Below are 15,220 nucleotides of genomic sequence, written 5' to 3' on the forward strand. Positions count from 1 at the left end.
AGAAACCCAGAAAGCGTCCCCTTGAAGGAACCGGGACAATGACAACCTGGATGAGAAGGGACTGAAGAGCCTCCTGTAATTCCCTCGCAAGCGAGGGAGATCGGAGAGCACGGGACTGAAAAAAACCGATCCCTCGGAAGGGAGGCAAATTCTATCCAGTATCTGTTGGAGGGGAAGGAAAGTAGGTGAAAGTAGGGTAAGGGAATAAGAAAGGAAGAAAGAGAATAAGGCATGTAGTGATACACCAACCTGGGCTCCTCAAGATCTCGCCGAACCATCCTCCGCTCGCCTCCCATCCGGAGCTTGACAAACAATATTGTAAGAAGGGACCGCTTGCGGGGCAGCCTCAACCACAGAGAGTTTAAGACTTTCTATAAAGTGGGGTCTCTAAAAAGGCCAGCCAAGGTTGCCAGATGGAAATGAACCTATTAATGCGGCCAGAAGAGTCGGCCACAAGTTCCTCCATCCTACATAGGAAAAGATCCCAAGTCTGTGTCCCAAGGCAGCTGCTGTGAGGAGAACTCTGCACCGTGGCTGTGAGGAAAGGGAAGAGACGCCGGCCAATAGGAGAAAGAGGCCGGGTCAGAGGCCAGGGCGCTGTGATTGGCCCCTGCACGGCCCCAAACGCGCGCACAGCGCTGATTGGCGGCTCAATTCACGCTGCTGAAGCGCTTATGCGGCCTGGTGGGCGGAGCTAACGTCCGCCGGGCCGCCGAAAAATACAGCGGGACATAGTAATGGCGCCCGCTCCGAACCCCGAGCGCACACGCCGCCTGTAGTGAGCTCCTATGCGCCCGGGAAACAGAGCGGGCGAAGTGCCGTCGGCAGCTGCGGCTGCCAAAAGTGAAACTAAAAGGCGCAAACGCCCGCAGAGAGAAGCCTGCGGCGCGTACATGTAACACACCTTGCCCAATAAAGTGCCCCTTACTGTGAAACACTGCCCCTTAGCTCCAATGCTCCCCCGATAATAAAAAATAAAAAAATAAATCCCCTGCAGGGAAGAATAAAGTATTCCCCGGCCGGCCCCAGCTTCAATAAGGATAGGTCCAAAAACAGGGGTCTCCAGCTGTTGCAAGACCTAGGGAGAGAAAAATACTCAACTGTGCTGAAGAACTTCCCTAAAGAAGTCTTCAGAATGTAGTCTTCAGTCAGCATTGTCACCTGCAGCAAGCCAAGCTCATAGCGAGGCGAACCGAGAGGTAGGGGGACTCTGACCCATTAGGTACAACCCCAAGCGCTGACCGTTGGTGAGAGGGGGTTAACAGTACATCCAAGATGCCTGCCACCTCTCGCAATGGGGAAACAGTGAACTGCAGTTCCTGAGTCCCCACGTGAAAACAGAAAGAAAAAGGAATAAAAAACTAACATTCCCTAAACCTAAAAAATATCAATATAAATATGAGACCTCGTCTGGAGAAGACCAGACCAGTGTCCACCTCCTTAAGACACTAAGCAAAAACTGCTGGGAGGAGCAGACTTTTTGGTTACCATAGTGTCAAGCCTCCTAGAGACAGCAGCATATACCCAAGGTCTGAGTCCCCCAATGGAGCCGATAGAGAAAAGTATACAACCACTAGATTGTAGAAGTGGAAACATGTTCTATGGAGTGATAAACCATGCTACTCTTTCTAGCAGCACGGTTGACAAGTTTAATTTGTTGAACACCAGGAGAATGTTACCTGCCTGACTGCATTGTGCCAACTATGTATGCCGAAAATGTAGTGGGGGAAGGATACTGCTATGGGGTTGTCCTAGGTCCCTTAATTCCAGTGAAGACAAATGTTAATGCTTCAGCATACACATGTAGAATTGTCCACTCGTGCAAAAAAAAAGTCCTAAAAAAGCATGGTTAGGAGAGTTTTGTAAAATAACTTTACTGGCCCACAGAGAGCTCTGCATTCAACCATACTAAAGACCTTTGTTACGAACTAGAATCGAGATTGCAAGCCAGACCCTCTTGTCCAATAGTGTCTTACCCATCTCACACACCTCACAGAGGCAAAATTATCACAGGCACACTCTAGAATCTTGCAGAAAGTCTTACCAGAAGTGTGGAAGCTGTTATAACTAAAAAGGGGATCAATATTATATATTCTAATATATATATATATATATATATATATATATATATATATATATATATATATATATATATTTTGACAGTGAGGCAAGGAAAGGGTGCATTTCTCACACTGATCCTGCAGAAATCTCCACCTGTGGACTAATCAATGAGGCAGCAGAAAGGGGAAGGGTCCTTAAAAGCAAGAGAAACAGAATAATCTGGGCTCTCCCCTAGACAGAAGTGGCTGTTAGAGGGGGGAGACACCGTGTCCAGTGCCAGGCGGGCACAGCAAGGGCTGCTGAGGACACAAGCGTGGACTCCCGGAGTGAGAGACGCGGCTCCTGTAACATATAGCAGGTGGCTGTACGAATGGGACTTTATGTTCAAATGTGAACTGTGTCTTATAAGGCTGCAGGACTTATTGTGTTTAAACTGACAGGGAAAAGCCCATCAGTTATTAGTCAGGGCATGCTATATGTGTAGTGAGTGGCTAGACGGCCTAGGAGTTATTTTTATATTTTGTTTATGCTGCATCCCGTTTAATAAACCTGGCGAGGAGCCAGAATTGCAGAAAGGATTGTTTGCCGGTTTATTGTGGAAAAACGTGTCCTTTGGCTACGGCAAAGGACGATCCCAGAGTGAAACCCTTTAATATATATATATATATATATATATATATATATATATATATATATATATATATATATATATATATTATATATACACACACATACACACACCATATTAATTCTTATGGATTTGGAATGGGATGCACTAAAAACACAGTTGGTGTATTGTGTAGGTGTTCCAATATTTTGCCTATATAATACAGATCTACATATAACCCACATGCAAAAATACAAGAATGGAAAGGGGACACTTTTTTATTTAAGTATATAAGTAAATAAAGGAAGTTGTGAATATCTAAAAAAAAATAATAATAATAATGAAATTAATTTTAGTACGTACCTTTAATTCACAGTCTTCATTCACAGCTAAATTGCCAGGCTTCAGGTCCTAAGTAGAAAAAGGAAATGTATATTATACCCAATAAAATAAAGTGAATGCAAATTCATTTTGGAAATATAAGAGGTTTCTGTGCAGTGATGTTCATCTATTGAACGGCAAAAAAAATAAACGTAAACACTCATGCCAATGTTCTGACAGACTAGAAGATCCTGAATAATATGCGGTCCCATATTTTAAATCTCCCTCAATATCCCTATAATTCTCTACAAGAAACCTGTCCACACCTACATGATTGTGCTACTTGTCATGCAGAGAGGTTTTTCCACTTCCCAACCAATGGATGTAGAAAGGAAGTAAGGGCTGTAGTTACATAGTATGCAAAGGTGGCAGTGTCACCAAAAGGGTTCTCTGCCACATATTTTTTTTTTATAAGAATTATAAATGACACCTGGTGAGGGAAAAGGGGGCCCTGATACATAACTTTCAATGTGACCTAGGGGGGCGATTTATCAATATGTGTCTCTGTGCAGCCCTTTCACAGCATTGTTTATTCTTTTTTTGCTGTGTTTTTGGCTTATGTGCGCCAAATTTATCAAAACGGCGGAAGCCTTTGATAAATTTTGCACACATGAAAAATCACCCCAGAACTTTCTGTAGGATGTCAGCATAAAATGGTATAAAATTGCGTTTTTTAAATATTTGCGCAATATTTTTACCCCTTTTTAAAAAGACTTAATAAATTTCATCCACTGCATAGTCATGAACGAAGCACTGCATTTCACAGTCACTTTTGCCAAAGTTTTCTATTTTGAAATTGTGAACATTTTTTGTGCAAAACCAACCTGCGCAAAAATTTTGTGCCAAATTTCAGCCAATAAAATGTCAGGAAGGCAATAATAAACTCCCCTAGGACCTTTCATTTATGCCTCGGATTCTGAAGGGAGTTTAGGTTCAGTGAAGTTCTGAATTCTTTCATACCCTGAATTAAAGTAAAAGTTTCAGAAGTCAGCACAGACTTCTTCCAAGGTGAACAAAAATGGCAACTATGGACGTAGTACACTCCAGCAGCTTTTTTCTAAATTGTTTGTCCAAATACACCTTAAACACAAGTTTTGCTATACACATGATTATTTCCTTTGTGTGTATTGGAACTAAACCAAAGAAGGGAGGAAAAAAAGCAAATTGGACTAAAGTCCAAAAATGGGCTGGACAAAATTATTGGCACCCTTTCAAAATTTTGCAAAAAGAAGATTGTTTCAAGCACATGATGCTGCTTTAAACTCACCTGGGGTAAGTAACAGGTGTGGTCAATATAAAAATCACTCCTGAAAGCAGATAAAAAGGAGAGAAGTTCACTTAGTCTTTGCATTGTGTGTCTGTGTGTGCTCCACTATGCATGGACAACAGAAAGAGGAGAAGAGAACTGTGAGGACTTGAGAACCAAAATTGTGGAAAAATATCAACAATCTCAAGGTTACAAGTCCATCTCCAGAGATATAGATTTGCCTTTGTCCACAGTGCGCAACATTATCAAGAAGTTTGAAACCCATGGCACTGTAGCAAATCTCCCTGGGTGTGGACGGAAGAGAAAAATTGATGAAAGGCATCAACACAGGATAGTACAGATGGTGGATAAGCAGCCCCAAACAAGTTCCAAAGATATGCTAGCGGTCCTGCATCAGTGTCAGCATGAACTATCCATCAACATTTAAATGAAATGAAACAGTATGGCAGGAGACCCAGGAGGACCCCACTGCTGACACAGACACATAAAAAAATCAAGACTACATTTTGCCAAAATGAACTTTAAGCCAAAATCCTTCTGGGAAAATCTCTTGTGGACAGATGAGACCAAGATAGTGCATTTTGGTGAAGCACATAATTCTACTGTTTACCAAAAATGGAATGAGGCCTACAAAGAAAAGGACACAGTACCTACAGTGAAATATGGTGGAGGTTCAATGATGTTTTGGGGTTGTTTTGCTGCCTCTGGCACTGGGTGCCTTGAATGTGTGCAATGTATCATGAAATCTGAGGTTAGGGTCGCACTGTACAGACCAGTGTAAGAAAGCTGGGTTTGCGTCCTAGATCTTGGGTCTTCCATCAGGGCAATGACCCCAAATATATGTCAAAAAGCACCCAGAAATAGAAGGCACCAAAGCACTGGAGAGTTCTGAAGTGGCCAGCAATGAGTCCAGATCTAAAGCCCATTGAACACCTGTGGAGAGATCCTAAAATTGCTGTTGGGAAAAGGCACCCTTCCAATAAGGAGACCTGGAGCAGTTTGCAAAGGAAGAGTGGTCCAACATTCCGGCTGAGAGGTGTAAGAAGCTTATTGATTGTAGGAAGCGACTGATTTCAGTTACTTTTTCCAAAGGGTGTGCAAATTATTAAGTTAAGGGTGCCAATAATTTTGTAGAGCCCATTTTTGGAGTTTGGTGTGACATGATGTCCAATTTGCTTCTTTCCTCCCTTTTTTGGTTTAGTTCCCATACAATAGCAAAACATGTGTTACTGCAATCCTTTTCTGTTCGAAATACTTCATTTTCTAGAAAATTTTCAGGGGTGAAACATTTATGGCCATGACTGTATGTTGAGGACAGCTTCACTTTTGAGTAACTAGTTACAGATAGCTTTTGGAGGGGGGGGGGGGGGGGGAGGTTTAGAAAAAAGTGGTCTTGTATGCAGATAATGCCTTAATGTTTTTGGGTGAGGCATCCACTTCCCTACTTATGCCCATCTGCCATGAAGTGTTTTGGTCAGTACTTCAGCCTAGTAATAAATAGTGTTGCTCGCGAATATTCGCAATTCGAATATTATTCGCGAATATCGCATATTCGCGAATTTCGCGAATATAGCGCTATATATTCGTAATTACGAATATTCGTTTTTTTTTTTTTTTTTTCTTCACAGTACACATCACAGTGATCATCCCTCTCTGCTTCCAGCTTGTGTGGTGTAAAGAAGGCTGTAATACTACTGTGTGAGACTGGCGTGCGAAAATTCGCATATGCGAATATTAACATATGCTAATTTTCGCATATGTTAATTTTCGCATACTCGAATTTACGCATATGCGAAAATAAAACGAGACTATAACGAATATGCGAATATTCACGAATATATGACGAATATTCATCCATATATTCGCGAATATTCGCGAATTCGAATATGGCCTATGCCGCTCAACACTAGTAATAAACTGGTCTAAGTCGGTTTAAATGCCTGTATCAGCTGATAAATTCCCTAACCACTTAAGTATTTGGGCATTGTGGTATCAAATCATCAGGCTGAACATGAAAGACTGAATCTGAAAGACTGAATATTTTTCAGCATAAGTTAGAGGTGTGGTCCAAGCGCTCTCTGACATTAGTGGCAAGGCTAATCTTGTAAAAAAAAAAAAAAAAAAATAAGTATATGGATGCCCCAGCTACTATATATTCTACATTATGCCCCGATCTGGTGTTCCCTGCAATATTTCTATAACAGTCTAATTCGGGAGAGTCTACAGAGGTGGATGTCAGATGGAGATTGGTGGCCCTTAACTCTTGGGTATACTTTTTGTTTTCCCAATTGCAGCATCATTGTGGGTATGATGTCGTGTCTATGGATTAAACGGTCTGTTTGTTGCAGCATTATTTCACCACCTCATATCTATGTAAACCCATAGAGGTGCACACATTTAAGGCTGAAGTGACTACACTGCTTCTTATGTACAAATTTTGGTGGAAAATACAGGAGTTACAATGTATTGCAGGGGCCACTCAGTTCATCTTCCTATAGGACTCTCCATAGTTACGTAATCTATTATTCTACAGATTGTTTTAGGGACTGGCAGTGGGCAGGCCTGCAGAGCGTAATTTCTTCCTCTGGAAGGGGAATTCATGACCTCTGACCGAGATTGCTTTCCCCTCCCTGGCCCCCTCTTATCATTATAGTCAATTGCATCATGTTTACCAAGCCAAATTGGGCCTGGAGGTGTTGATAGTAAGTTTAAACTGGATTGTTGCTTGGATTGCAACTACATCTGGGGGAGGTGGCCTCTGCTTTACATGTTTCTCTTTTAGATATTGTATTAAAGAAACACCCAACTACCAGTAAAGAGAAGTGGGAAAGGTCTACTGATCCCATTAGGCATGACCACTAAAGTAGGATGTCCCGATACCGATACTGGTATCAGAACAGTTACTGGACATTTCCACGAGTACTTGTACTTGTGCAAGCAAATGTCCCAGATACCTAATCCGATACTCGCCGGTGGGACCCCCACCAGTAGGTATCACGGAGGTGACGAACTATGCAGTGCGCCCAGCAGCTGAGCGTGCATCATTGCTGGGACCTGTGGCTAATGCCGAACATCACCGATCGGTGAGCTATGGTGATGTCCGGCATTAGCCTTTTAGATGACACGATCAAAGTTGATTGCGGCTTCTAAAAGTCCTGAAATTAACTGCCGTTTGCTCAGGGATGCTGATCGGGATCACCACGGTGAAATCGTGGTGTTCCCATCTGCTGTGAGGATGGCCGGAGGTCCCTTACTGTGCTTCGTGCCATCCAATCATCGCTCCTTTACTGCTGCTAGCCATGGCAGGCAGTAGTAATGGAGCGCCGCTAACACTAATCAAAGCTATGCTATGGCATATCATTGATCAGTGTATGCAATCTACAGAATGCATGTAATAGAGCCCTATGGGGACTAAAAAATAGTGGAAAAAAAATTAAAAAGTGGAAAAAAATGTAAGTAAATAATAAATGTGAATAACCCCTTCCCTAATAAAAGTTTTAATCAACCCCTCCCCTTTTAAATAATAAAAAAAGCCCTTCATCTAATGAAAAAAAAAAAAAATACAAAAAAAAACACCCGTCACATGACATAGAAAAAAGTATCTAAGTATCGGTAATCGTACTCTGTCTTTAAAAAAAATGGTTATCGGGACATCCCTACACTAAAGGGAGGTACTAGGGAGATACTCCTGAGAATGGATTCTAATTGTCCACACTGTGATTTACCCTGTAACTCATTCACATGATTTGGTCCCGCACTTGTCTGAACATTTTTTGGGAAAGCTTCTTTTGGTATTATTTCCAGAGTGTATAAAGTTGAGATTGACCTCTGGTCTGTATCCTTAGGTACGTTGAAGATCTGAGAGCAATCGGTCCCCATAAAATTGCTTTGGACAGAATGTTGCACATGGACCACAAATAGTGGCTGATTCAACTGTGACTGAATTTATCTGTGAAATTAAATTGGTTGGTAATTCTTAAAAAAAGGCTGTATACCACAAACTGAACATTAGGGGTGTGGACTAATGAATTTTGCTTAGCCTTTAGAGAGCTACAGAAATGTAACTTTGGTTTGATCTGAGTTAATGTGTGCTCCTACTGCATTATGGGGGCTTTTACACTCTTGTGTTGGCAAAGTGTTTACCCTATTGGGAAGGACTTTTATAAAGATGGCAAGGACACATGTTAAATCGTGTTTTGAGATTTTCTGCATTTTCTTTGGGCTAACAGATTTTCTAATCTAATATTCATTTTATGGTACATGTTAAAACTAAAAAAAATTATATTTAAACTTTATGTTGGTTACGATTAGGTGTAGGGGCTTTGGAAATCAATTATCCCTGTTGGGGAACCTTTCCTTGCATGTGTTTTTATACCTTAAAAATATGCTCAATTGAAATACCTGATTTAATGCTATAACCATAACCTACACATGTCACATTACAGTAAGAGGTTAATTCAGTTATCTATCAGGAAGGAGGCTGTAGAGCATATGCCCTATCATGAAAGCAGCACCTTAAGTACAGCACAGCCTCAGTGGGTATCAGGATGTTATTCAGACCTAAAGGACATCATAATGCACTCAATGTACAAAAAAACGAAACATATACTGAATATTAAAAGCAACAGGGTGGCAATTTCCAATTCAATATTATATATATTATATTTTTTTTTCATTCTATTTGTTTACATTTAATAATCATTACTATAATTAATGTCATTTTGAAGACCCCAATGCAAAACATGATGACAGGTTAAACAGTTATATATTTAAGGTAGATGACAGAAAACATACTGTAAAATTACAGAGCTTCCAGCATAGCGCATTGTCCACATTTGAGCACGGAAAGTGCTAGCAGAAACTTGGTTTGTGACAGGGAATTAAGTCCAACCACTTAGTTATTATTACTGTCACAGAAATTTTGAGACAAAGAATGCCCCTATTGGGGATGGTAAGGTAAGACAATGGACTTGTTAAGACCTAGCGCAATAGAGTGAATACAGAATTTAATGCAGCTTCTCCCGATAGAATTATGACAACTAAAACCTCACTCTACAGTTGTCTAATGTCAGAGCTCAGATGTTTACTTACCCTGTGTATTATACCAGCCGAATGGATGTACTGCAAAGATAGATAAGAGATCATCAATTGACTTACTAGAAATGTTCAAATTAAGCATGTAGTAAAGAGACAGACTACACTAGAGTAAAGTGCATAACGTACAGAGCACCCTTATGTTCATTTCCAGTCTTACTGAATATTCCACAACTAAATACAATATAAAGTTTTCAGACCATGAAAGAAGAAATGTCCAGTGCAAAATATTACAGAACAGTATTTATTGCAGAATATATCCTCAGTACATGGACATGGTAGACACCAGTGACGCATTTCGGCCCTACAACTGGGCCTTCGGTGTGAGGGCCATAAACGCATCACTGGTGTCTACCATACCCATGTCCCGAGGTTATATTCTGCAATAAATAGCTCCGTTCTTTACTATTTTGCGCTGTACATTTCTTCTTTCATTGTTTTCATGCTACAGGCATAGCCCACGCCAGTTTGAGCGCTGTGGGCCAGGGGAGTGAGTTGAGGATCTACCCACAATATAAAGTTTTCATAACATTTTCAATTTTCCACCTACAGACCCATATGAGAGCTTGTTTTTTTTACAGCACCAATTGTACTGTGTAATTACATCATTCATTTCACCACAAAATCTAAGGTAAAAAAAATAATCTTTGTGGGGCAAAATTGAAAAAATAAAAAATGCCATTTTGTAACTCTGGGGGCTTCAGATTCTACACAGGGCACTTTTCAGTAAAGATTACACCTTAATTTTAATCTCATGGCACATATTGAGGAAAAAGCGGGGTGGCACCACCAATTTGGTATAATAATATAGCCCAAAAAACTAACTATTTTACCTAGTGAGTGGGGGAGAGCCGGGGAGAAAGAAAGACCAATAGAGGTGCACATCAATGAACAATAACTTTCGTTCAATAGATGCAAGTAAGAAGTATTGATGGCACTCACCTATAAAATGGTAGACTTCATAATTCTTTAAAAACAGTGCTGACTCATGACTGATCGGGAGACAAAAAGACCACTGCAGCCGTGGCTGCACGGAGTGATGGCGACAAGCTTGTTTTGTGGTAACCAGCTTCCTCCGGCCTCACCTGACGTACTTCCCATGAGACCATATATCGGGAATTTAATGATGACGTCGTTGGGGGGAGGAAACAAATCTTTTTTCTATTCACGAAAAATAAACGTTAAAAGATTGCAATGAATCAAATTATACATATATAGAGGTATCTGAGACTATAAGAAAACTGTTAGTTTGTTTCTGCCATTAAGTCCTAGGATTCCTAGCTCTTCTGTGCGCATTATCCATAGGGCTTCTTTTTACCATAGGATCCGCTCTTTCTGCACTTCCTGTGGTAACTATTTCCAGTCAGAAAAAAGATAAGTAGATTTGCATTCCCATTATGATGATTTTTCATATGGTCAATTAATCTTGCCCATCCCAAGCCTGTCACGAGAGAACGCTTGTGCTCTCTGAAATGTGAAAAAAAGACATCTTTTCGTGGATCCTATATAAAACTTTTCGCATGGGCAAAGAATCCCATATAATGTCCATTCAGATCTGCAACTGATGAAGTCCTTTATTACAATTTCCTTTCCACCTAATTTGAAAACGCTCCTTTTTTCAATTGGTTGCAGTGTGAACAGGAGCCACAGCGATAATTGCCTGAAAGTTTGTTTTTCTGATTGGGATTTTGATGTTTTTTAGACTTTCACTTCTTCTAAATGTTATTAGTGGTTTTTGTTTTTCTGCTTCATGAAGAACTGGATCCCTCTCTAGGATATGCCAATTATTGTGTAATGTTTTTTTTTATTATGTTGGAAACAGGATTATATTGGAAAGAAAAAAACAAATCTTCTGTTAGTAGCGTTTTTCACATTTTTTTTGCTTTTATGTTGTTTAAAAATGAATTCTCACGTGGTGTCTCTTTCAATTTATTGAATGCAGCGGATAGAAGATCTTGTGGATATCCCCTTTGTAGAAATCTGTTCATAAGTTCATTTGCTTGGGTCTCAAAAACAGTATCATCACTGTTGATTTTTTTGATTCTTAATAACTGACTATATGGGAGTGATTTTGTTGTATGTTCTGGGTGGTAGCTGTTATAATGTAGATATGAATTGGTCACTGTTGCTTTTCGAAATCCTTTGGTGATGACATGGTCATTTTTTCTTTACACTTCTACATCAAGAAATTCAGTTTTTGTCATGCTAAAATTGCTGGCGAAGTACATATTCATTTGATTGCTGGAATTTAAGTAATCTACACATTTTCGGAAGGTTTTTTGATCCCCTTGCCATGCAATAAAAAGGTCATCCACGTATCTTGTATATAATTTCAGATTTCTTGAAAAAGGATTGCTTACAGATCATTTGGTACAGATCATTTTTTGTTCCAGCGCTGCCAAAAATAAATTCGTGAAAGTCAATGCTACCGGCGTGCCCATCGCCGTGCCCGACACTTGGAAATACCCTCTTTTGTCAAACAAAGCATCTATTGCTTAAAACAAGTTTTAGCCCTTCTGTGATGAATTTAATATAGTCTTCACTTTTTCCGGCTGACCGTAGGAATCCTATCAAATTAATCCCCTCTTCTTGGGGTATACGAGTATAAAAGGCTTTCAACATCGATAGTTCCGAAGTTGCAGTTTTTTCCCCAGTGAAAATCGTCCATCATTTGTAAAAACTGATCAGTGTCTTTTAAGATGGAATATTTATTAACAAAGGTCTTAATAGCCAGTCTAAATATTCAGATAGAAATTCAAGGAGAGAACCAATGCCTGCCACGTGCAATTTTGGCAGCATATACCCTTGAGGTTTTTTGGTATATGTGGGTATTCATTTTCCTGCCATTTTTTTTTTTTTTAAGAAATAAAACCATTTAACACATTCTCATGCAGGAAGGACCTCAGTTTAGACATTATTTTCTGGGTGGGATCAGTGGTAAGTGGTAGATACATTTCGGTGTTAACTGTTTTAAGGCTTCTGCCTTATAATACTCACTTGACATTATTACCACAGAGCCCCCTTTATCCGCTTTTTAATCACTAGATCATCTCTGCACCGTAGCCATTTTATTGCTTCCAGTTCTTTTGTAGACTGTTAGGTACAGTCGGGTAAATGAGGACTTTTACATCTTTTATTACTTGTGTGTAGAATATATCCAAGGAACTACCTGGTTGTCTGTGAGGTGTGAAGGTTGAAACATTCCCTCCTGTAAATTCCTGGGTAGTGATGGCATTAGTATTAATTTCATTATCATTAGAGATGAGCGAACTTACAGTAAATTCGACTCGTCACGAACTTCTGGGCTCGACAGTTGATGACTTTTCCTGCGTAAATTAGTTCAGCCTTCAGGTGCTCTGGTGGGCTGGAAAAGGTGGATACAGTCCTAGGAAAGAATCTCCTAGGACTGTATCCACCTTTTCCAGCCCACGGGAGTACCTGAATGCTGAACTAATTTATGCAGGAAAAGTCATCAACTGCCGAGCAGTTCGTGACGAATCGAATTTACTGTAAGTTCGCTCATCTCTAATTATCATGATCTGTGTTCAAGCTAATTAAATCTAAGATGCAAGATTCGCCCCTTTCTGATAATGTATTCGGGGCAAAAAAACCTAATGGACCTGTTACTACAGGGATTTCACCTTTTCTAGTATCCATAGAAACATTGGAAGTTTTATTCATTTCAAAATATTTAAACAAATTAATTCTCCTTAGTCCTTTAAAAAGATCCATTTCAAAAGCAGCCGGTTCAAATTTCTTGGGAATACAAAAAGTCCTTTTGATAGCAGCTCCACACATCCCTCTTTCAACTCCACTCCTGAAAGGCTTATTACAGCATTAGAATCTATGTGCGTTTTATCCATGATACTTTTTTTTTTTCTTTTCGTTTTTTGACTTGTTCACTCTTCCCCACCAGATGAGTTTCCTGACAGGGGAGCTTCCCGTTTTTTTGATCCAGATTCTACAGGATGTTCCAATCGATTAGATTTAGCTTCTTCCGAAGAACTTGAATCACTATCCATGATCCAATAATCCTTATTTCTATTCCTAGGTTTTTTATTATGAAAAAAAAATCTCCGTCTCAACCCAAATTTCTTACTTTTTTCTTTTTTCTGTCTCCATCCAAATATTTTTTCATTTTCATAATCGGCTTTATCCTGTAAAAATTTAGCTTTTTTACTTTCTTTAATATTTGATTTAATTGGGATTAATCTTTTTCCCAGTTTCTGCATGAAGCTTTGCATCTGTCCTTCTTTGAGTCTTTTTCTTAATTCTATTTTTGCTTTTAGTAGTTCTGTCGTGACTGTGTTATATTCCACTTCATTTCTTTGTAGCACCAAGTTCATCATACGTGCACAATCTAATTGTAAATTTTTCTATTCCGATTGAAAATCTTTATCCATTTGAAATTGTGAGGCTTCTTTATGAAGCGGGTTACCGAGAAACAAGCTTGTTGTCATCACTCCGTGTAGCCATGGATGAAGCAGCCTTTTTGTCTCCCGACCAGTCATGAGCCAGCACCGTTTTTAAAGAATTATAAAGTCTACGATTTTATAGGTGAGTGCCACCAAACTTATATGGGTTTTATTTTGTTTTACTTCTTTTAAAAAATGATAACTATTTGTACAAATATTAGCATGTTTAAAAATGTCCTCTTATGACCCCTATAACTTTTTAATTTTTCCATATACAAGGATGTGTGAGTACTAATTTTTTGCACCGTGATCAGAAGATCCTTTTTGATCGCTTTTTATTAATATTTTCATGGTGTATGAAGTTACCAAAAATGCACAATTTTGGACTTTGTTTTTTTTTTTTTTTTTTTTTTTTTTTTTAACGCTTATGCCATCCATCATGTGGTTTAGCTAACCTAATAGTTCGGACATTTACACACGCGGCGGTACCTCATATGATTATTTTTATTCTTTATTACATAATTTTATTTTAAAAAAATGTGAAAAAGGGGGGTGATTGCAACTTTTAATAGGAAAGGGGTTAATGAACTTTTATAAAATTATAGGGGGCTAAAACATGCAATCTTCTGATTGCATATACTGATCAATGCTTTGCCATTGCAAAGCACTGATCAGTGCAACCGGCAATCTGCTGCTTCTATTTTATAAATGATCTATGGTATACAAAGTGACCAAAAATACGAAATTTTTTATATATGCCACCAACCGTGCGATTTAACTAACATTTTTATAGTTCAGACATTTACGCACGTGGGGGTACCACATGTTTATTTTTGTTTATATATATTTTTTTATGGGAAAAGGGGGGTGATTCAAACTTTTTATTAGGGAAGGGGTTAAATCACATTTATTCATTTTTAAATTATTATAATAATTATTATTTTTTTTTTTTTTTTTTTTATACACAATTTTTTTGTCCCCATAGGTGACTATTACATGCAATTCTTAGATTGCATAACCTGGAAAATGCTATGCCATAGCATAGCATTTATCATGTTATCTGTGCTCGGCTGCTCAACGGACTGTGAGGAGGCAGGTAAGGGACCTTCTGCCGTCCTCTCAGCTGTTCAGGACGCCACGATTTATCCACGGCGGTCCATTACAACCTGCTGAGCTAGCCAGGATGACTTTTCTCCAGTTAATGCCGGACATCAGCCATGGGTCGTGGTTGCTGATAGCAACCGGGACCCACCGAGTATGAAGCACTTAGCTCCTGAGCGCGTTCATATAACAGGAACGGGCAATGGACGTAAATATACGTCCTTAAGGAGTTAAAATGAATATATTATAGATTAGTCTATTTTAATTACTTTTCCAACATACATCTTAATACAT

General features: G+C 39.3%; 1 protein-coding gene across 1 annotated transcript in view; it reads right to left on the reverse strand.

Moving 5' to 3' along the window:
* MAPK12 (mitogen-activated protein kinase 12) overlaps positions 1-15,220 on the reverse strand; it is a 183,800-nt gene that overhangs the window by 39,874 nt on the left and 128,706 nt on the right. The window contains exons 5-6 of the mRNA XM_056573755.1: positions 9,408-9,437; positions 3,032-3,079 (exon numbers count right to left, since the gene is read on the reverse strand). Of these exons, the coding sequence (XP_056429730.1) occupies positions 3,032-3,079; positions 9,408-9,437 (78 nt within the window). The remainder of the gene's footprint in view (positions 1-3,031; positions 3,080-9,407; positions 9,438-15,220) is intronic.

Source organism: Hyla sarda, chromosome 4 (assembly GCF_029499605.1).
Source record: "Hyla sarda isolate aHylSar1 chromosome 4, aHylSar1.hap1, whole genome shotgun sequence".
In the NCBI taxonomy this organism is placed as follows: Eukaryota; Metazoa; Chordata; class Amphibia; order Anura; family Hylidae; genus Hyla; species Hyla sarda.